The 23,592-nt window shown below is 48.2% G+C and overlaps 1 protein-coding gene and 1 non-coding gene across 6 annotated transcripts; one reads left to right on the top strand and one right to left on the bottom strand.

Annotated features, from left to right (window-relative positions):
* Window positions 1-29: 29 nt before the first annotated feature.
* Window positions 30-23,204, bottom strand: bicd1a (bicaudal D homolog 1a). Of its 5 annotated transcripts, none has more exons than XM_028957534.1 (9): window positions 22,973-23,204; window positions 11,575-11,787; window positions 8,092-8,244; window positions 7,498-7,986; window positions 5,296-6,378; window positions 5,015-5,166; window positions 3,953-4,163; window positions 1,859-1,944; window positions 30-1,216 (listed from the first exon to the last, which is right to left on the bottom strand). In XM_028957534.1, the coding sequence occupies exons 1-9, from the start codon at window positions 23,186-23,188 to the stop codon at window positions 1,108-1,110; spliced, it is 2,712 nt and encodes a 903-aa protein (XP_028813367.1). In that variant the 5' UTR covers window positions 23,189-23,204; the 3' UTR covers window positions 30-1,107. The 5 variants fall into 5 exon arrangements, with proteins under 5 accessions (XP_028813367.1, XP_028813368.1, XP_028813369.1 ...); XM_028957535.1 differs by having other exon boundaries at window positions 1,859-1,934; XM_028957536.1 differs by lacking the exon at window positions 1,859-1,944.
* On the top strand, window positions 6,944-7,030 carry trnay-gua (transfer RNA tyrosine (anticodon GUA)). Its single transcript is given in 2 exon segments — window positions 6,944-6,980; window positions 6,995-7,030. It is a non-coding gene; the product is annotated as a tRNA-Tyr (tRNA).
* Window positions 23,205-23,592: the final 388 nt, after the last annotated feature.

Raw genomic sequence — 23,592 nt, 5'->3', positions numbered from 1 at the left:
TGATGTGTGGCGGTTATAAAACAGACACCTTTACTGTCTGAGAGAGCAGGTTTATTTACTGACAGGACGTTGCTGCGAACAGAAATGTGATTAGAAATGTAGGTAGTAAAACCCTTTTAAAAAGTAACGATGGCCGTCCCCAGCACTGTCCCCCACGACACACACACACGATGATGTGAACACACACTTGCTACCAAGTCTTTTACTGTACAGATGTGCAGGAGGTCAACGTCCGGGGTCAACGCCAGAGGTCAACGTCCTTTCGTGGGGCTTTTCCAGTCATAAACACGGATCAGACCATGTAGGTTCAACCAGTGAACAACAAACCCAGGAGAAACACGTTCTCTATTCTCCCATCACATCAGAGCCTGAGATGGAGGCTCGCTGTGTGTGTGTGTGTGTTTGAGCCAAAGCTCCGGACACAGGCACGACTATTTTTTAACTGTATTTAGTGGTCCGTGTCGCTGGTTATCGTCTATTTAACAGAGTAGAGCATAAAATTGTCACAGGGGACTGCAAGAGGACGCAGAACCTCTTCCGCCAATCACAGCGTCTTTCAGCTTCATAACTAAACCCACTGGTACATAATGCAAATGGGGGGAAAAAACTGCTTTAATGTCTCTGTTGCGCTCGTCAAATCAGCTGGACTTGGTCTAAGTTTATAAGTGACCGGCGAATCGTGTCGGTGGCGAGTTGTCATGGAGACCCGGTAAAAAGAAGAAAAATCGATGCCAGTATAAAATGTACAATAATAAAGTGAAACAATGTTATCAGGGTTCAAGGTCAGCAGCCCCGCCCCTTTCACTCCGGCTTATCACACTGTTTTATTGGTTTACCGAGCTCTGGGTGCTGAGCACCACAGCAGAATCCCACTCCGTCCACTCGGCCTCCATAAATACACACAAAACACGGAAAAACAAAGTACGGGTCCATGGATGAGTTGTGGCGGAATAAATATTTCATTTTTGTGATACTTCAGTCCCTCGGGTGTGGTGACGTCCCGGTTCTTGTTTCATTTGGGAGGGGCTCAGTCGGCATGGGCGGTCCTTACTGAGGTCAGTCTGAGATGAGAGGAAGTGGGTATCTGTGTGTGTGTGTGTGTGTGTGTTAGGGGCCGGGACTGTGGCTCAGCTGGGCCAGACATCTGAATGGGTCACAAAGTGGATCAGTAACTCCAGCCGCGGGCTTCTCCTTCAGACTGGCCGCCGGTTTAGGACTGTCACAAAAAACACAGAGAGAGAGAAGAGAGACAAATCAAACAGGAAAAAACTGGCCACACTTCAATACAAAATCACTCAATACGATAAAGCCAGCGCCGTGAACAAACGAACTGGCACAAAGCCTGATGGCAGTCCCATCCTGTCGGGAAAAGGAAAAGACGTGGAGATCAGTGGAGAGGAGGACAGAAGAGACACAGAGAAGCGCTGGGTCACTGGTTCTGTGAGTGTGACCATTTCAACACTCTTCAACAAGCACATTAAAGAACAGTGTAGCTATTGTGTAGACATTGGAGTGACTCTCTCTCTCTCTCTTTCACACACACACACACACACACACACACACAGCCTCACATGCTTTGTGATAAGTAGAGAATTAGGCTTGTGCTGCTTAATGCTGATGCTAATCGTGTGTGTGGTTCTGTTTGGACACATGCATGTGTGTGAGTGTGTGTGTGTGTGTGTGTATGGGTGTGTGTGTGTGTGTGTGTGAGTGTGTGATGATCCAGAGGTTTGTTGGGCCGCCTTCATTGCCCTGTTGAACTGTGATTGTGTGTCTCCTTTTTGTTTGTGTTATTGGAATATATATATGTGTGTGTGTGTGTGCGTGTGTGTGTGTGTGTGTGAGTGTGTGTGTTTACCTGTGCCCCAGTGGTGCACTTCCTCTGCTTATTTGTGAGATGTGTGGTGATACTGAGACAGCAGGCTGCTGACAATCTACAAGAGACTGATACATTAGACAGATATACAGAAGGGTGACAGTCAGGGTTATTACCACAGGACAGACAAAACACACACACACACACACACACACACACACAAATACAGAGTTTCTATTACAAAAAAAACATTTATTGAAAGGAAAGATGCACATCCACACTGGTGCAAAATTTAGTTGAGTGTTTCTCTCTGTACGTCTGAAAATAAACACACACACACACACACAGGAAGAGAGTGACAGATTGTCTATGTGTGTGTGTTCATGTGTGAAAAACTCTAAAATATATAAAGCATATAAAATACATTCCTCAGTACGTTCCTGGCCATTTTATTTTTGATTATTTTAGAATCTGTTTTGCTATAAAAAAAATTGACAACAAAATTTATAAAAAGACTCTGATAAAAAAAAAGAAACGCACATTTTCAAGTTGAGTTTTTTTCAAAACGAGGCTGTGGGCGCCGCGCAGGAAATTTCAAGCTGCACATTTAGCACTTTACTCTGGTGCCAAGAATGTAAGAGCGAACATGCAAAGCCACTTTCACGGCCTGAACGCGGGTTCCGTGTGAAATGCGAACTGGCGTGCCTGTCCACGCCTGAAACGGGGACAGGGACTCGCGGGGGTCGTGTACGGGAGACAGGGAGGCCCAAAAAGCATTTTGCAGGGTCCAGCGCCCCCCCGACATCTACCACAAAGTCCCGGGTTCAAACCCGGCGAATTGCCGCCGTGTCCCTGAGCAGGACACTAAACCCTGAGCGTGTCCAGGGGGACCGTCCCTGTCACTGGTGATCAGGACACGACCTGACTGGTCCGTGAACACAGGGCCAGGCATTTGGTGGGCACACAGAGCCGAGGACACGGATTTCCAGGAACACCTGAGCTGTTAACCAGCAGAGAGACTAAACTAAAACGCACGTTTCCTCGTGTTCTTCCAGTTTGGCTGCTGATGATCTCCGGTGCCAAAGAGCCATTAAATCAGTCAGCAGTGATAAGAAATGCTTTCTGGGCCTGGAGCGGTGAAATGTGTGTGGAAGCTCCAACGAGATGCAACCGAATACAGCGACAAGCAGAAGTCGGCTTCGTCGCCGCGGACGGACACCGGGTGGCGCTAGATGCGCATAGTCGCAGCCAGACGTGCACGGGCGGGCAGGATAATGGGCGGGAAAAATCTGTCTCTGTTGACCACCGTCGGCAGGCCGTCAGTAGAACAGAGACGCCGCTCAGAAATATATCGATGCAACGAATGCAACAACGCACACAAATGACACTGCACAGAAAGCCGAGGGAGCAATGACATTGTATTTAGAAGAAAAATTGACATCAGTTGACACGTCATTTCAGTTTCCAACATGGTACAAAAGCACTAGGTTGCCCACTGAAGTCCAGTAGGTGCTTCAACAAAATGAATTTTTTTTAAATATTTTTTAATATTTTTCTATATATATACGTGGTGGTTAAAAGTCTTAACTTCTTAACTGATAGAACAGAATGCAGGACGTCCCAGCGTTTCCCTGAGGAGAGTGTCACCGTACAGGAAACCAGTGTTCCCAGCTGTCTGTGTGCCACATACCCACAATGCCTCCTGCTCAGACTGGGCGTCTAGGAGTCTTGGGTTTGCGGGGAGTTCGGGGGAGGGGTTAGAACGATGGGGGGCGTGGCCGAGCGGGGGGCTGGCCGAGTTCTTGGTGACGGCTGGCGTGACAGCGCCAGGGGTGAGCGGTAGGGGGAGGTGGGGGCGGAGCTAGTGGAACGGTCAGCGAAGGAGGAGGCGGCGGCGTGGTCCCTTCCCTGAGCGAGGCGGCGGAACTCTACGCTCAGCATCTGATTACCCAGGGTCCACTGCGGCTGGTTAGCCACGCCCCACTGTAGTTGCCCGGGGAGCATCCACGAGGCCAGCGGAGTGTCCAGAAAGGACAGGCTGTCCGCGGTGGCGGTAACGCCGGGCGACTGGACGAGGAGGTCGGGGCGGGGCGCGGTGGGGCTCGGGGGGGCCGTGAATGCAGCTTTGCCACTTACTTTAGGGGGACTGGTCCTCAGTTTGGCCAGCTTGCCGGGCCGAGTACGGTGCGACTGCTCGTGGTCGAACTCCAGGTCCTCCAGCCGCTGGGTGAGCGCCAGCTTCTGCTGAATGGCCATCCGGAGCAGGGAGTTCAGCGTCTTCTTCTCGTCCTCGGCCGCCGCCAGCTGCCTCTGCATCTCGTCCAGCTGAGTCACGTACTCGTCACACCTGAGGGACAACAAGCACAAGCAATGAGGAGCGGACTGGGGCGGCCCTGCACCCCACTTCTCCGAATCGACTGCACATGCTCCTTCTAGGTCTGAGTCACGTACTCGTCACACCTGAGGGACAACAAGAACAAGCAATGAGGAGCGGACTCTTCTCCGAATCGACTGCACATGCTCCTTCTTGGTCACTGCAAGCGTCCATTCTGTCCTAGTTCGAGGTTTTCACAATGGTGGAATGAGCTTCCAAACACATCTGTGAATTTTGGGACGGAATACGGAATTTCTTCACCAGCAAACCTTTACGACGTGACGAAAACGAGACGAAACTTATTTTTATGCAGTATTGTGCAGTATCCTGTCTCACATCCGGTCTCACAGAGGCTTTCTGTGAGACCTTTCTTTACGATGAAGTTCGAGTAGCATGGCCACTGGAATGGATGTAGAATTATAATAACATAACCTTGTTTTAATTGGTGTATTTAACTAAAATAAAATTCAGTGTTTCTCTGGTGTACATGGTACTTGCACTATATTGATTGGGTTTAATAGAATTGCAATATGAACAAAAATGACAAAACCTGAACTAAAATATTATCAGTTCTTGTTGACTAAATATGACTAAAATGCTCCGATTTTTAGTTTTGACTGAAACTAAAATGAGAATAGACGTGACAAAGAAAAACTAAAACGAACACACACTACACCTTCATTTCTTGGAGGATCTCCTGAAGGCACATGCCTTCCAAAAATTTTTACTCTAAATCGTGATGCACCGGAAAGCCACTTCTGGGAACTGAATAAACGGGCGAAACTTCGGGGACGTCAGAGGTCGAGGACGGAGATGCGGTGTACCTGGTGGCAAACATGGCCCGGAGTGATGAGAAGGTGGCCGCGTCCTCCTTCAGAGCCTTCAGCTCGTTCCGCAGCTTCATCATCGTCTCCGTCACCATCGACTTCTCGTTCTCGTACTTGCTCTTCAGGTTGGCCAGGGCTACCTCTGCAGTCTTTAAACACACTTTGGTTATGAGTCTGGAGCAAATTTTAAGAAGTCTCTACTCTGAAACCATTCAGAAGGTTCTGGAAACCACCGGCGTTCCCTGAACTCGAAACCCTGAACTTTCCATCCATCTCACCTGTTTATTGGCCTTCAGCACCAGGCGCAGCGTGGCGATCTGCTCTCTCTTGGTGCTCAGCAGGGACTTGAGCTTGAGCAGCTCCTCCATGCAGGCCTCCTTGTCCTTGTCGTAGACGGGCGCCAGCTCGCGGGCGGCGGCACGTTGCCGTGACAACTGCACCGAGCGGTCCACGGCCCTCTGCAGGTGCTTGATCTGGTCGCGGATGATGGCGTTCAGGTTGCAGATGTTCATGGGCTCGCGACGGAGGTCGCCGCCACTCTCTGACGCGCACGAGGAGGTGCGTCTGGGGCTCCCCTGGCCACTCCCCTCCTTCCCACAGTCTCCACCCCCCTGCAGAGGGTCATTGGGGAGTAAGTCTGGGGGGCATTGCGGGTGTTCAGAGGGGGACCCCGCGGCTAGGCGCCGGGCAAGGCGAGGCGAGAGGAGGACTCGGGGGTCGTCGGGGCCCTTGAGGCTCCCGCTGCGCGTCACGCGGCTCTGCCGGTAATAGTCCAGCATGACGCGGTTGGGCGTCTCGTTGTTGCACAGGCAGACGTGGTGGTACAGCTGCGCCAGCTCTTCGCTGAACGTCACCAGGTCGTCCTGGGCCGCTGTCAGCATCGAGTGACTCTCGCTGGCCAGACCCGCCACACTCCGAAGCTCCGCCTCCAGGCAGCTGACTCGCTCCCGCCCCTCCCGACACATCCTATCCAGCCGATCCACCTGGTCAACGAGTGCTAGGACCTTCCCCTCATTCCGGCTCCGCTCCTCCGATTGGCTCTCCACCGACTGGTTGTGCTCCTCCTTCAGCGCTTTAAGTTCTGCCTTCAGGTCGATGACCTCGTTCACCGCCACCCGGTACTTCCCCTCCAGAACCTCGAACCCGCGGTCGGCGTCGGGGCTGTCCTCCTCGCTTTTGTCGCCCTTCTCGGTCTCCTCCGCGTCCAGCTCCTTGTCACTATGGAGATGGCGCATGGCGTTGAGCCGCTCCTTGAGGTGGTGGGCGTGGCGGTGCTGCTCGGTCAGGGCGCCCTGCGTGTGCTGCAGCTGTGTCTGCGACTCCTGCAGCGTGGAGAGCAGCGCGGACTTTTCTCGCTCCACCTGCGGAAGGAGGAGGAACATTACAGCTACGCTAAACGATAAAAAATACGAACGAAATGCTAATCTGGGTTAGGGTTACAGTCTGAATGTTATGTCACAATAACTGTTATAGCTGTGTGTGAACCCCCATTACTAAGGGTCCCCTATTATGAACATGTGACTGTGAGATGATTTAACATTAATACGAGGTCCCCGAGCCTGTCTGGTCCTATAGTGGCTAGACATAGTGATCAGTGTAAAGAGTATTTTGGTCGTTCTGCTGCACCGTTCAGATAGCGGCAGCTCAGGCGGTCGGATCAGGAATTTGTCCCCTTATGACGTCATAAGGGGAAAGGTCACCTCCCTTTCGCCCAGAGAATTTCCCGCCCCTCCCCTAAAAAATGATCTCCACTGACAGTCATGGCTTCTAAACGTGTGATGTATTGTAGTTACTCGGTGTTTGCATGTAAAAATGAGCACAAATTGATAGTTCCGTCACGTGAGACTCTGAAGAACCAGTGGGTTCATTTTATTTATTTCTGGAAAAACGGCGACACGACTTCCTGTCTGCACCAAACATTGTGTTCCTTTGATAGCTCAGCTGGTAGAGCGGAGGACTGTAGTTGTACTGCTGGTAATCCTTAGGTCGCTGGTTCAATTCCGGCTCGAAGGACTTATTTTAGGGGCCTAGTGGGTAACACACTCGCCTATGAACCAGAAGACCCGGGTTCACATCCCACTTACTACCATTGTGACCCTGAGTTGCTCCAGGGAGACTGTCCCTGTAAATACTGATTGTAAGTCGCTCTGGATAAGGGCGTCTGATAAATGCTGTAAATGTAAATGTAAATGGTGAACAGTGTTGATGACGCTATAGGCTGCTCTCCTCCTCATCCCGCCTCTCTCCTCCTCATTAGCATTTAAAGCTACAGACGGTGAAACCTCATTGTGGGACTGGATCAAAGTGGCTGTAATTCTGCACAAATTCTGCTTTCAGCATTAGGGACCAGTAAGACTGATATAAAAGCAGAAAAAAATTGATGTCAGGGGACCTTTAACCCACTGATGTCTGTTTTGCTACGGTGGAGGGGGCTGGGTGCAATTCATCAGGAATGACCTTTGACCTTTGACTTGACTGACCTGCATGAGCTGCTGTTTGAGCTTCTGCATCTCGGACAGGTTGAGCTCGCTGAAGAGGTCGGCCACCGGGGTCAAGGTCGCCTCGGCCTTCCGGCCTGGCACCCGGTGGAAGTCCCCATTCATCTTGTTGCTATGGAGATGGCCGTTGCAGCAGCCGCCCGCGTCCTCGTTGTTGGGGCTGGACAGGGTGGCAGCGGAGCCGCTGCTGGTGGCGCTGTTGCCATCTTCGGCGAACTTGAGCGAGTCGGCGTTGGCGAGCGCCAGGTGGGCGTTGGCGGCGTAGATGGTGTCGCTCAGGCTCAGGTGGTGCGCCAGCTCCTTACGCAGGCCGTTCTTCTGCTCGCGCTCGCTCTTCAGCGCGTCCAGCGCCTCGTCCAGCTGCGCCTGCGCGATGTCCTTCAGCCTCAGCGCGTCCTCCAGCTGACTGTTGAGGAGAACCGTCTCCTCCCCGAGGACCTTGATCTCGTGCTTCAGGCCCTCGTACTCAACCTGGCAAACGGCAGGAGAGAAGATGGTCCGATCCAAAACCTTGAAGAGCTTTCATAGCTTGTTTGTGTGTGTGTGTGTGTGTGTGTGTGTGAGTGTGTGTAGTACCTGGTTCTGTTTCAGTGTGGACACCAGCTTCTGCAGGGTGATGTTCTCCTCCTCCAGTTCGGTGTAGTCCTGCAGCAGCCGCGTCTCTCTGAATTTATATTCCCGGATCTCATCCCGCATCCGGCTCCTCTGCAGCTCCATCACCTCGTTAGTCTGCGAGAGACAGAAATCCTAAACTCAACGCACAACTCAGCGTCTTATGAGATTTTCTGTCAATGCAACAACATACATGGTATACGGTGTCACATGGTGCAATTATTAAAATACTAAAATATCACACATAACTATGAATTAAGAAAAAAATTCAACACTAAATAAAACCAAACTTAAATACGTATAAAGCCGCACTAAACAAGGGACAACATCTATATGTGCAAAAAACTATATATGCAGAATAAAAAAAAAAGCATTTAATCACAATTAATTTTCAAGACAAAAGTTTATATAAAGCTCAGTACAAAGCGATAGGGAAAGAAGGACATGATGCACCATAAGTTCACAGTGTTCATGGTGCAGCCGCGTTATCATGAGGATCTGAAATCAACCTCATTTGATGTAAAATGCATATTTAATTAGTTCCTGGCTGCGCATTGCTCATTTCTCTTAATCACGTACGCATCTTAATAATAACGATTTCACGCTAGCTGTTACTAATTTGGCGAGAGGATCAGAAGAAATGCCTCTAACTAATGACCGAAACTGGTGTGTGATACTGGCTCACACGGCCATTTCCGCGGCCATTCCGTCTGAGTGTGTGTTACCAACAGTGGGCTGCAGCAGTGATGACAGTGTGTGTGTGTGTGTGTGTGTGTGTGTCTTCAGCGCTCAACATGCATGCGTGAGTGTGGAGCGGAGGAGAGTCGGCGCCTCAGCGTTATTTACACGTCCCAGGACGGACATTTCAGCAGAAAACAGTGGAGACAGATATCATTACGCCGAGGATCGATAGGGTGATACTACTGAAAAAAAACCCCACCATTCCAGCAGTTTCACGCCGTCCCCGTGCCACTGTCCCCATGCCACGCCCCACCTGAGCTATACACGGCGCTGGGGTCGCCTGACAGTCGCCAACGACTCGTTGCAGCTACGGGCGAGAGTCTTCATAGCATGAGGCCATATGCACCGTTTTTCAGGTGGATTTTGTACAGAGGATGTTAAGAGACAGACTAAATGTGACTTCTGGCTCGCTGTCACGCTCCTTTCTGTCCCTCAGAGCGAGAGTCTGTTTTTCATTCGGAGCCTTTAAGGGTTACTAATTTTAACGCACACACACACACACACACACACAGTACAGAGTACACAGTTCAGTTCAATTTTTCACATTCCCAGACAGAAACCTCTGTGTGTGTGTGTGTGTGTGTGTGTGTGTGTGTGTGTGTGTGTGTGTGTGTGTAGAGTTTCCCTCTGTAGCCGGAGCTCAGGAGAGTTGCTGAGTGGCTCCTAAAGGACTGCAGCAAGCACACACACACACACACACACACACACACTGCTGACACACACACTTCAGAATGGCACAACCCGTGGGGCGTTTCAAACACACACTTAAAGGAGCAGGAGTCCAAGAGTCCTTTTCAGTGCATACACACAAACACACAACAAATTGCAAATTTTTTATACGGTGAATAAGCAGCATAACACTTTTATTTGCTTGCACCCAGATCCATTATTTCATCTTCATATACATCCATAATGGTCCCTTCAGTGTTTTGGGGAGAGTTTTCACTTTAACTTTTACTCAAATATCTTTAGAGTGGATAAAAATGTGCTGTTTCTCAGTTTATGTTTATGATTGTGTTGGAATTCATGACTAAATTACACAAATATGTAAACTTATTCAGTTATGACTTCATGCATATGCAATATGACAGAGGGAAACTTTAACTGAATATGAATCTTAAACAATAATAATAACACATTTATGTATAAAGCACAGAGAACTGTTCACCAGAGTGCCGTACAGACACAGTAATAATACACTAAATAAAAACGATGGCATACACGACTAACCAAAAATTACAGGACTATTTACGTGCCTAAACCACACACATCTACACATCTCATGCAGGAGAGTAAAAGTTTATGACACATCGCTTGCCAGTGTCCGCACTCCGGTAGTGTTTAGTGTTGGAAAAGCAAGTCATTCATTTTGATGCCGTTTCCGGACACAGATCACCAGCGCGCTTGAATTTGTCGTAGCTCGTGGCCAGTCCAACAGGAGTGATGTCTGGGGATTACCGACCAATCATCTCCTACTGTCACGCTATTGTCAACCTGCTAAACCCCCACACTGTACACGCCCGGGGTCAGGAGCAGTCCAGCCGGCACCGGGCCAGCAGAGAGCATCGGCCGGTCACCACCACCGTATGCACCTCATGTACAAGTCCGTTCAAACCCGCTCAAAATGACCCATCTGCACTATATAAAGTTAGGCGATGCATTTTATAAATAACTCCTAATGCTGCCAAAATGGCAAAAATATCATGATTTAATTCAAATTTATTCACAGCGGGGATGGAATGGGTTTGCGTGTGTATGTGTGTGAGTGTATCTACGTGCCGAGGAGATTTCCCTTTGGCTGAAGCTTAGCCCTGGATTTGGGCTCCACAATGGCGATGTGGCGGCAGACTCTGACCCTGGTGTCACCCCGTTTCCCAGCATGCAACCCCACCCTCACACACACTCGTCATTGGCCTGTGCTACGTTTTAAACTCACGTCTATCAACCTCTAATGCAGCATTTATTGGAAGACATGCCGGTAAAAACAGTGCCAATCAATATTCTGTGTCAAATAATGGCATAAGAGGCATGATGTGCCAGCAGTTGGTGGAAACTGCAAATAATAATCGTTGTTACGTCCCTGGACGTACGCTCCCACGTGTTCTGTCTGTCTGGCGGTGTTTTTGTGTCCTGTCTCTTTTTGGTGGACTTCGTGGGAGGAGTTGAAGCCTACCAGCTCCACCTACCATCTGCCTATTGGCCACCTCCACCTATATAAAGAGACTTTGGATGGTGTTCGGGAGGTCCCCAGGGTCTGCTAGGCCCTTACTCTTCTGGGAGGTCCCCAGGGTCTCCTCTTCAAGGAGCTTCATTGGGGATCTCATTCATGTGTCTTGTTGCTTTGTGTGACAGACCCTTTGTTGTTAGCCTGTGTTAGCCTGTTAGCTTTATGTGCCCTTTTTGTTAACCTTTGTGTGTGTTTGAGTTGTCCCTGCTGGACCATCCCTTCCTTTAGGCTGTACTGATGTTGGTTAGCTGTGCGTCCGCTGTTTTATTCTACCTATTAGCTCGCTGGAAATAAAAGCACTGCGTGTATTGTAGCGTTGGCAGCCAATAGGGCTGGTCTGATTTGCATAAGGGCCGCCTCTGGGGTTAGTGAGGCAAGGTTGTACCCACCGATAGGGTGAGTGTTGGGGGAATTAGTAGGCTGTTGCCTGGTAGTTGGGAGTAACTGGACGGGCTTCACGATGACTTTTTAAAAGTTACCTCCTGGTGCTCCTGCACCAGCGCGCTGAGCCGCTCGTTCTCGGCCTGCGAGCTGGAGGCCAGCGAGCGGCTGAGCTGGAGCTCGGACTGCAGCCGCAGCAGGCGGCCGGCGTAGTACGCCTCCTTGGAGGCCGACTCCTGCAGGAGACTCGCCTCGTTGTTCTCGCCATCCTCCGCAACCTTGCGCTGGTTGGAGTAGGCCTGCCCGAACGCCTGAGGAGAACAAGGCGAGAGGTCACCGCTCACACCAAACTCATTCAAGATCTACAATTTTCAATTTGTCAATTGTTGGCATCATTACACCATTTCTTTTACTTCAGATGTATAAAATACTCGCCAGTTGAACTTTATAAGTACGCGGAATAAAAAAAGAGAAAAATCAATAGATCTTTACACAAAGGAGCGCACCGAATGTGCGGAATGTTCAAAACCAACGCAGCCTGCAGTGGAACCAAGATAGTCAGCAGTAGGCAGAGAACACAGGCCGTTCCTGCAGCTCTTCGCCATCTGCAGGATCCGAGTTCATTTCCCGAACTGCACTACATGCGGTCAATGCGGCATTAAATAATAAAAAAATGATCTCAGCAGATCATCACGCCGCAGCAGCACCTGGGGAGCGTTATTCCAACTCATGCTGCAGCTCACTGTGATGATAAGTCTATGAACCAGAAGACCCAGGTTCGAACCCCACTTACTACCATCGTGTCCCTGAGCAGGACACTTAACCCTGAGTGTCTCCGGGGGGGACTGTCCCTGTAACTACTGACTGTAAGTCGCTCTGGATAAGGGCGTTTGGTCAATGCTGTAAATGTAAATGTTAATGTAGGAACCCATACGCTGTATGAAATCCTCTACCTCCGACAGGCAAAAAACTACATGTTTTGTGGTAGAAAATCAGCAGCGATTTCAAGCACCTTGATTAAAGCTGTAAATCTCAGTTTCTACCAGGTCGTGCGGTAACATGAACTTCTGGTCTATAGTACCTACTCGCTTTACGGTGATTGGTAAAAGTGTTTCGCTTGTTGTAAAATTGTTTTAATAAATGTTAATATCGTAATAAAATGTTCATTTGATTTGCAGTTTTAATTATGGTGATTAGATGTGAAAATGGATGCTGAGGAGGTGAAATGGAAGCTGTTGTAAACCAGATTATTTTCCCGCACGTTTCCTTTCTCTCTTAGTCTAGTATTCATGTGAAGTGAAGAGATTGTCATCTGTGATACACAGCAGCACAGCACACGGTCCACACAGTGAAATGTGTCCTCTGCATTTAACCCATCACCCTGAGTGAGCAGTGGGCACCATGACAGGCGCCCGGGGAGCAGTGTGTGGGGGACGGTGCTTTGCTCAGTGGCACCTCAGTGGCACCTCAGTGGCACCTTGGCGGATCAGGATTCGAACTGGTAACCTTCTGATCATCGGGCCGCTTCCTTAACCGCTAGGCCACCACACGGCGTGCAAATAAGGCCGTACTTGTCGGGTCGGGCCGAGTTCTGTTCTCGAACGCCGGTTCACACTGAATTGAAAGTGGACCTGAGTGAACATCCAGCTTTGCCCTCCCGGCAGGAAAGTAAAGTGCGGAACTTGGACAGGTAGTGGGGCGCGCGTGCAGGTGCCCCGCTGAGCTCATCAAGGTAGGAGCGATGATATTTCAGCCGCGCCACCGGATCAATGGGAGCGCTGTTCCGATTCTACTGACACAGGTTTTCACGCCACGCAGATCCGGCGCGTCATGGCAAAAGAATCCCTCCTTGATTGGAAGATCACAGCCGGCGATAAACAGTTGGGAGCTTGGGGCCAGAGAAACCTGGGGGGAGGTCATGTGATACGGGCTGGCGCTCTCGCTGAACTTGGGACGTACCTAAATCTAAACAGGATGTTGTGGACAGTACAAATAATGCGATGCAAATGAACGCTTCTTCAGAATTTTGCCTCTAGTTCTGCTCCTCAGATCCGGACCAATGACTGACCAAAGAACCGGCATCACCCAGCATCCTTACGACTTGTGAAAGGCTAAATAGAATGCATGGTTAGAGTCCGTGGACTACCTGGGGCAGTGGTGGCCTAGCGGTTAAGGAAGCGGCCCCGAAATCAGAAGGTTGCCGGTTCGAATCCCGGCCCGCCAAGGTGCCATTGAGCAAAAGCACCGTCCCCACACACTGCTCCCCGGGTGCCTGTCATGGTGCCCACTGCTCAACAAGGGTGATGGTAAAATGCAGAGGACAAATTTCACTGTGTGTGCTGTGCTGCTGTGTATCACAAGTGACAATCACTTCACTTTATACTTTATTATTTACCTTCTTCCCGACATCCTGTCTACAGATGAGGGAATTAAAAAAGACCAACAATGAACCAGCTGTCAAACTTTACAAATTTCATGTCTCATATAGACATATTGTGGAGGAAAGCGGGACTTCTTCTATCTACAGTGCATTTATCAAGTTTTAAATGAAGTACAGGAATTCACTGTCAAGGAAATTCAATTCACTTAAATAAATTATGATGACAGAAAAGAGCTCCGTCAAAGAAAAGCTCTCAGTCAGAGAAATAAAATGGTGGGTAAAAACCAATGCAAGATATGCAACTTGAAGCAGAACAAACATTTAATTACTAATTAAGTAAAATACTATACAAACCAACAAAAAAATAAAACAAAATAAAACCAGAGAAATGAGCCCCAGAAAAGGCTACATCTGCAGTGGACCGTTCTCCTGCTCTTTATCAGATGCAGGATCCTTTTCCAGACTAATGGCTCATTTGGCAGAGATCTACTCGGTTCCTTCAGAGAATAAGTAAGTGGCTCTCGAAACACAATACAGAAAAGATTTTACTACGTAGTAGAGGATAGGATGTTAGATCAAGAAAACTGTTTAGCACATGCTTAGAAGACAAAAGCTCTTTTCACAATCAAATACCAAATAATCTGTCCCATTCAGCACACCGTGAGCTTTAATGCTAAATTCAATTAAGAACAGTCCTAATTTAAGGGTTTTAGAACCAATGTAAAATGTAAAAGCCCCTAGTAAAGGCGCAGATTAGGGTTCAATGCTCAACTTTTCTTTTAATTGCATTGAAAAATGTAAGCAAGACATTACTTGACTACGATGACGGTTTAATGAATATCTTTCCACAACATTTATTTCTGTGCTCAGACATGTCTAAGCAACAATGCATTCTTCACGAGCGAACACTGTTATTCAGGGCCGTCTTTATGAGCCATTTCTGTTCATGTCACCAGTGCTGGGAAACATGCAAAGAGCAGCAGAGCTCATTAATCACGCTTAAACCCATTCTGCCTCATAGCTGCTGGAGATCCACTCAGAAGAGGAGCTCCATGAATAAATGAACTTATCGGCGTCCTCCTACAGTCTCCATGGCTTGAATAAAAAACGAAATTAAACAATAACTAGACAATGAAATGCCACTACTGGCAGTGGCACTGATCAGCAAGCTGGGTTGTGCATGAAGCATTCATTGTGCATTCATGCACAGTACACGATTCAGTATAATAATTCACTTCATTCTCATTTATGGAATTATCCCTCGCACTACACTGTAGAATGTATGCATGAAAGAAGCTGTTGCTGTTTTGACCACCTGAACGCAAAGTCAGACTCCATATATAAACCATTCACCACACAGGCGGAAAAGCCGGACAAAAAGCAAATATATAAGCTCGCTTTCATGAGGGCGGAGATCCAACGTGGCCAAGCAAGGGACAACGAAAACAGGGACATTTCATGGAACGAAAGTGAGACTTTTAATGGCCTCACAAGCACAACATAAAGGGAAGCCGTGTCTCGTCAAAAGTCCCATGTCCAGTGGCGGCCCCTTGTGGCTGAGGGCTATTAGGGCCGGGATGCGAAATATACATTATACAGGAAATTGTAAATCGTTTAAATTGTAACTCGTAACCCGCTGTAACTATCCGGGGGCGGTGGTGGCCTAGCGGTTAAGGAAGCGGCCCCGTAATCAGAAGGTTGCCGGTTCGAATCCCGATCCGCCAAGGTGCCACTGAGGTGCCACTGAGCAAAGCACCGTCCCCCACACACTGCTCCCCGGGCGCCTGTCATGGTGCCCACTGCTCACCAAGGATGATGGGTTAAATGCAGAGGACAAATTTCACTGTGTGCACCGTGTGCTGTGCTGCTGTGTATCACATGTGAAAATCACTTTTAAGGAAATATGCAAGTATTTCGTCTAAAACCCCATATTCACCATATACAAGCAGATGACGGTGTATTTTATTGCGTAGCCCTGCCGTGACCCCTCTTCACACTCTCTCCCTTACCAAGCACACGGCACGACTTCATTAGGACAACCACTGGCCCACGATAATGAAATATTATAAATATTATAAATTCATACAGCCATTTCCACTATATAAATGTAATGCTGATTCATAATGCAACCAGAGCGGTTATTAGAGCATCTTCGTGGCAAACTGGCGTCAACGTCTCCCTGTAACCTGAAGAGCACTTACTGCAGCTGAAAAGGCAGCGCTGCAGGAAGCGTAGAGTCGATATTTAATATGACTGACCGCAGGGACACGCGCACAAACATACAGTCTCTCTGCGGTGTGATCTTGAGGTGCTAACGTTTTTTTTTTTCCATACAAAACACCATATTTAACCTTGTCAATGATTTAAGTATCAATGCATAACAATATTCTGAACAGTTAATATAAAAGGTCGCAAGTACTGGGTGTTTAAATGAAAATACTTTTCAGAAGTTGGATATTTTTCCGTATTGAGATTATTATGGTTTGAGAGACTGGATTTTCTGATTTCTGATATTTTGTAGATGCATTAGTGTGTTTTTTATAATATTTGTCGGTCTGTGGCAGTGTTCATTAATCCAGGGCCCAGTATCAACTGGCTCCGCCCACCTCCCCCTGGATCCTGTATGGAGCAGCTGGGGCCTGAGGGAGGTCAGGCCTGGGCCTCGGGCATCGGGGGGTGCGATGGCTGAGCCGCGGTGCCATGGGAGAGCATAATGGAGGGGCAGATGGTTCCTTAGCCAGAGAAGAAGAGTGGAACTTTCTACCATCTGCCTCCTGTTTTACCAACATATGAGATATGAAATAATTTTTGATTCACACCCACGCATCTTCGACAGCCTGCCCCTGCCTGTTCGCCTCCCGTGACTCGGCTTCCACCAGCTGGCGAATAGCTCGCTCCTCCCCGCGCCCCGGGTCCCACGCACCATGCAGAGCCAGGGGCCGCATGTGTCCGGCTTATGATTGAAATCTCCCCTGAGAAACAGGACTCTGAGAGGCGCTCTCATTTACAGCATTTATCAGACGCCCTTATCCAGAGCGACTTAGTCAGTAGTGACAGGGACAGTCCCCCCCTGGAGACACTCAGGGTTAAGTGTCTTGCTCAGGGACACGATGGTAGTAAGTGGGATTTGAACCTGGGTCTTCTGGTTCATAGGCGAGTGTGTTACCCACTAGGCTACTACCACCCCCCCTCTCTCTCTCTCCCCCGCTCTCCCTAAAACACACGGACCCCCCCAATCCCGGCTTGCAGGATCTGCGGAGCAACCCTCAGCAACCCCGCTCTTCAACGGATCTACAGCAGCAGCGGATCTACTGCTCTGTGGTTATGAACGCTGGGCTGCATTCAGGAAAAAAAATAATGCAAGAGCCGGGGGTCAAAGCCAAATCAACCAGCAAGAGGCGATCAGGAGACAACTGGGACTCGAACGAACAGGGCGTGGCTTCTACTGTTGGATGAATGATATGTGTATGTGACTTAGGGCTAAATAAGAAATAATGGTGGTTACAAGTGTGCAGTGTACAAGTGTACAATGTTAAAATACTTGTGTATATACGTATATATTTTTCCTTCTTTTACGATTGCACTATGGGGGGGTCTGTGTGAAACAGTATTTCAATACACGGGGTCCTGTGTACACTGCTGCACTGACATTAAACCAATCTTGAATCTTGAATCGGTAATGCACCTCGATAAATGCACGACGCCAGTGCAACATCCCACATCCCAGCGTCCTGGGTCTTCTTCTGGATACACATCATGGCACAGAGATCACGATGACACATGAATAGATGTTTTTTTTTATTCTAGCAATGCCACCTACGCTGCATGTGTGCAGAATCCCAACATTTGAGTGACAACATGCAACAGGACATTTTCTGTTACAAATATTTTTCTAATTGTCTCTAGTGTCTCGGAGTAGCTGTGTAAGTACAAGTCCTCCCTTTAAAATACCATTTCAGTAGCAGTACAAAAGTATTTGCAAAAGTGGCAGAAGTAAAGGTACAGTGGTTTATTATGGTTGTAAGGTTCTATTATTACTTGTGTTAGAGAACTCTTGCTTAAATCAACTAATTATAGGGGGAAAAAAAGACAGATTTTTGGCTCAACATCTTTTGACAGAATGTCTGACGTGGTCTAGCGGTTAAGGAAGCGGCCCCGTAATCAGAGGGTCGCCGGTTCGATTCCTGATCCGCCAAGGTGCCACTGAGGTGCCACTGAGCAAAGCACCGTCCCCACACACTGCTCCCCGGGCGCCTGTCATGGCCGCCCACTGTTCACTAAGGGTGATGGTTAAATGCAGAGGACATATTTCACTGTGTGCACCGTGTGCTGTGCTGCTGTGTATCACATGTGACAATCACTTCGCTTACTTAAGCACAAACACTCCTCGTGAAGGGTGGTCGGTTTCTCGCCTAGACACATATTTACTTTACATACCATTAAATATGACGTATTATATGCATGGATGATGACGATAAGTAAAGTGAACAGTTTTCATATAATGTAGAGAAGTAAAAAGTCTACTTTAGTAAAGTAAATTCCATTTACACCTCTGACTGTCTGTAGGAAAAGAACATGCAGGGCGCCGCAGTCTGAAACTGAGCTGGGCAGCCCGGCATTCACATAAATACTCACAAGTGAACTTGTTGGACACATCGATGACTTGGATTGATTAATAATAATTAATTTGGCGAGTTAAATAGCATTCACTGCTCAGTCATCTCATGGAAAACAGACAGCTGCTTCTGCGCAGTGTTTTACCACAATTTATTCAAACTTATTCCATTTAACATGGACAAATTGGGCTCACAAAGCATCCAAAAATAATGTTCACCCACCCCAACAGTGTTTGTGTGTGTGTGTGTCCATATGTCATTTTCAGCACCATGGAGAGAGACTGACCGCACAATAATCTTTCTCATGATAAATGTGTGTGTGTGTGTGTGTGTGTGGAAAACCTGCGTAAACACTCAGAAACAAAGAGAAGAGGAAGACAGAATGCAGCTGGTAAAACAAACCAATTTACCAAGATAACAGGATAGGCGGGAATTTGTTTAAGGCTTACTTACTCTCTCTCTTTCTCTCTGTGTGTGTGTGTGTGTGTGTGTGTGTGCAAACCACAGCTCTACTGCTGGCAGTGATTTGTTCAAGGCCAGCAGGACAGCAGGAACAGACTTCCTGTAGCAAAGCGCACGCACACACACACACACACACACACACACACACACACACACACACACACATATACAGTACAGGCCAAAAGTTTGGACACCTTCTCATTCAACGTGTTTTCTTTATCTTCATGACCATTTAGGTTGGTAGATTCTCACTGAAGGCATCAAAACTATGAATGAACACATGTGGAGTTCTGTACTTAACAAAAAAAGGTGAAATAAGTGAAAACATGTTTTATATTCTAGTTTCTTTGCTCTGGTTACTGCTTTACACACTCTTGGCATTCTCTCGATGAGCTTCAAGAGGTCGTCACCTGAAATGCTTCTCCAACAGTCTTGAAGGAGTTCCCAGAGGTGTTTAGCACTTGTTGGTCCAGCTCACCCCAAACCATCTGGACTGGGTTCAGGTCCGGTGACTGTGGAGGCCAGGTCTCCACTTTTTGTTAAGTACAGAACTCCACATGTGTTCATTCATAGTTCTGATGCCTTCAGTGAGAATCTACCAACGTAAATGGTCATGAAGATAAAGAAAACACGTTGAATGAGAAGGTGTCCAAACTTTTGGCCTGGACTGTACATACATGCTGTATACAATTATTAAGCTTTTCTTGCATGTTATATGAAGTATTAGAATTTAGTAGAACTTAAAACCTGTAAATGTGTTTGTTACTGAGTTTCTCTGAGATCCAACAGTCCTGCAGAGAGAGAGAGAGGGAGGGGAAGAGAGGAGAAAAGCGAGAGAAGAGAGGACATTTATGCTTTAGTGACTCCAGATAACAGCCGCTCACGTCTGATTACATCCATCCCTCCGTTTGGCTGCTGTGCACAGATGCAGACAGAAAGAAAGAGAGACGAGGGGAGAGAGAGAGAGAGAGAGAGAGAGAGAGTCTCACTTCCTTCTAATTACTGGAACTTCATTCCCAAACGTTTACTTACGTTTATTGATTCATTCGTTTGATTCGTTAGTACTGTAGATGCAGGTATACGTGAAATCAGCCTGCGTCTACGGTGTAGGGATTCCCTTGAACCGGAATTTTGCCGTGAATCTGATGCAGGAGCAGATGGGACGTGTATATGTGTGGGGATGAGTTGGAGTTAAAGTAGCTGTACTAGATTGACTGAACGGAAATTGAGTGACCCCTCGAGTCTGGTGTCCTCACCGTGCGTGTGTGTGTGTGTGTGTGTGTGTGTGTGTGTGTCCCATGCTTGACTCTTAGCACAATTTCCCTCAACAGTATTTAGCTCCACAGGAAATGCAGAGGACATACAGAACACAGTGAGTGTGTGTGTGAGCTGTACACAGTATTAGAATCCAGGTTATTATGACACACACACACACACACACACATACAGAACCGTCTATTTACTCTTCGCAGAGTGTGTGTCCTCGTTATGGGGACGGGGCCACAAGCATTAAATCAGACCAGCTCGACCCAAACGCTGAGACAAAAAGAGAGCTGCTGCAGGCCAACGTTTCTACAGGCGGGGCGGGACACAGACACACACACACACACACACGCTCTGGACAGACAGGGGACGAGTGACTCATCCAGGCAGAAACGAGGGAGACAGAGGGAGGGACATGAGAGAGACAGTGACCTATAAAACAAACCGACTGAGGCTAATCGTCATTCCGGTTTTCATAAACAGAATTCATAATTCGCCATTTTTATTCTAGAAACACGTCCTGATACGTCTTCATGCTTTCAGTATTGATTACAGCGGCAACATTATTGGGTGAAGATACAGGACAGTGAACATTGTTTACTTTTTCATGTGGGTATCAAGGGACTGTCAACACGAGGTCGTACAGTAAAACTATAAAAAAAAAAAAGTGTCCTACTCAGGGACACGATGGCAGTAAGTGGGGTTTGAACCTGGGACTCTGTGGACTTCTAATTAGAAAATAAGTATAATAAATAAATGAAGTGCAGCACGGCACACGGGGACACGGTGAAACGAGTCCTCTGTATTTAACCATCACCCTTGGTGAGCAGTGTGTGGGGACGGTGGCACCTCAGTGGCACCTCGGCAGATCGGGATTCGAACCGGCAACCTTCTGATTACGGGGCCGCTGGTTCAGAGGCGAGTGTGTTACTACCAGCCACGCAGTATGATTACCATAAGTGTGTCTAAATGAGTGTGACGCCACACGACGTCTGTTCTGTTCTTTAATAACCAGACATGATTGATGGTGCAGGCTGGAGTCCGGCTCTCTGTGCTCAATCAGCTGAGAGAGGAGGGCGGCGCTCCATCAGCGGAGCTCATTACTCTTACAGGCCGGAGAGGACACACACACACACACACGCTCAACACACACATATACACAAACACACACTCACACATATACAGACAGAAAAACTCACATATACACACACACACACACACACACGCATACATATTAGCATTAGTCACATCTATGCCTCTAATTAACATATCACTGAGGTCAGAGGTCAGTAATACCTGAGGGAAGATTTGACAGTCAGATAATGTGTGTGTGTGTGTGTGTGTGTGTGTGTGTGTATAATACCATTATAATACCAATGTCAGTGGTATTATTGATAGAGTTGTTCAGGCCCTGCATTTAATAAAATACAGACCCAGGCCCAGAATATGATTTTACTAGGAACAGACTCCCCTCCACGACTTAAAACACACACACACACACACATACACACACACACACACACACACACACACACACACACATAGTGTGTGCTGTGAAGCATTCTCTACCTTGGGCTCTCGCCACATTCCAGAGATCACCAGCGGGTCCTGAGTCATTCAGTGTCACATGGTGGTACACACACACAACACACACACAGACATATACCCACACACAACACACACACACACACACACACACACACCGTTCATTTAACTGACACATGATGAACTTGTCGTGGAGAAATCAAAGTGTCAATTTTGCCAAAGTATGAAACTTGTCCCGAAGATCAAAGTGAAAAACGTGCAGCAAGTTTCTTTGATTCTTTAAATGAAAGAGTTAAATGGATGTCCATACCCTGGATGTCCTGGATGTCCACACCCTGTACACGTGTGGCCGATTCTGAAAGAGGCGGTTTGGTTTGTAAAGGAGACATTTTGTGATGTTGGTATGGACGGTGCAGAGACCTCGGTGTGTAATGTACACTGGAGAGAACACACACACACACACACATACGTGAAATCTGATCCCAGCCACTGCAGACCCACGGGGGACACATTTTCACATCTGCACCACTTCAGCAGAGGGATTTCATCAACAGGACCAAGTAGCTGCTGATTGGAGTTCCATAAATATGAATTTACATGCAGGACGATTACGCTGGAGGTACGGTGGGTGGTAGTAGCCTAGCAGGTAACACACTCGCGTATGAACCAGAAGACCCAGGTTCAAACCACACTTATTACCATCGTGTCCCTGAGCAAGACACTTAACCCTGAGTGTCTCCAGGGGGGACTGTCCCTGTAACTACTGATTGTAAGTCACTGACACTGGTTTAATGGATGTCCTCATCTGAGGAGTGGCCAGGTAGATTCGCATGGACTTCCCTACATTAGTACTCCAACATCATACAACAACAACAATAATAATAATAATCTTCAGCCGAACTTCCGAACAGGTTTCATTATATTAACTTCTAATCACCACAGTACCGTGATAACCAGCTCCATTTCGGGGACATGCAGCATAACCACAGCATGCAGGCCAGCACGCACCAAATCAACAGGACCGAAACACAGAGGCTGAGGAGATGCACAACCCCATCTCTCTGCACCAAAACGGGGTCCACTCCCCCCTGGTGACCCCTGGGAGGGCTTCCACACATGACAGAAATTGGTGCTAGAACGTCAGAGGCTGGAAGGAGAGCTAAATGAAAAATGTGGAATATGATGTGGAATATGAGAGGAATATGATGCATCTCCTCTGTACCCGCCTACCTCCTGCAGCTTCTCCAACTCCTGCTTCAGCGTCTCCTGCTCCGACTGCAGCTCCGCGTACTGCTGCTTCAGGTTCTGGTTCTCCTCCAGGACCACCAGCCCGCACTCCGCGGCCCGGATCTTCTCCCGCTCCGCCTCGGCCAGCTCCCGGGTCAGGCGCTCCACCTCGGCCCGGTACTGGTCCGCAGAGTCCCCGCAGCCTCCGTCCGCGGCCATCGCCCCGCTCTGGACGGTCCTGCGCCGGGCGGGAGGGGCGGGGCCTGCGAGCGAAGCGCCGCCCAGCGGCCGTGACGTCACGGCTGCAGGGTGCAGGGAGTGACGCGGGCGTTTGGAGATGAGCGACATTACAGTTGATGACATTTACATTTACATTTACAGCATTTATCAGACACCCTTATCCAGAGCGACTTACAGTCAGTAGTTACAGGGACAGTCCCCCCCTGGAGACGCTCAGGGTTAAGTGTCCTGCTCAGGGACACAATGGTAGTAAGCGGGGTTTGAACCTGGGTCTTCTGGTTCATAGGCGAGTGTGTTACCCGCTAGGCTACCACCACCCTCTATGATTCGGTCTCTCATGTTTTACTGTCTTTAGTTCACACACCAGGCCTGAAATAGGAAGG

This window comes from Denticeps clupeoides, chromosome 17, assembly GCF_900700375.1.
Source record: "Denticeps clupeoides chromosome 17, fDenClu1.1, whole genome shotgun sequence".
Taxonomy (NCBI): Eukaryota; Metazoa; Chordata; class Actinopteri; order Clupeiformes; family Denticipitidae; genus Denticeps; species Denticeps clupeoides.
Note: the sequence above shows the minus strand (reverse complement) of the source record. Positions and strands in the feature narration are given on the sequence as shown.

Excerpts from the sequence above, each read along its gene's own strand:
- bicd1a (XM_028957532.1), bottom strand. The coding sequence starts at position 23,188 with ATGGCCGCGGACGGAGGCTGCGGGGACTCTGCGGACCAGTACCGGGCC. Across the intron at positions 11,788-22,972 it reads AGTTGGAGAAGCTGCAGGAG|GCGTTCGGGCAGGCCTACTC; the intron begins GTAGGCGGGTAC and ends TGTTCTCCTCAG. Across the intron at positions 8,245-11,574 it reads TGGTGCAGGAGCACCAGGAG|ACTAACGAGGTGATGGAGCT; the intron begins GTAACTTTTAAA and ends TGTCTCTCGCAG.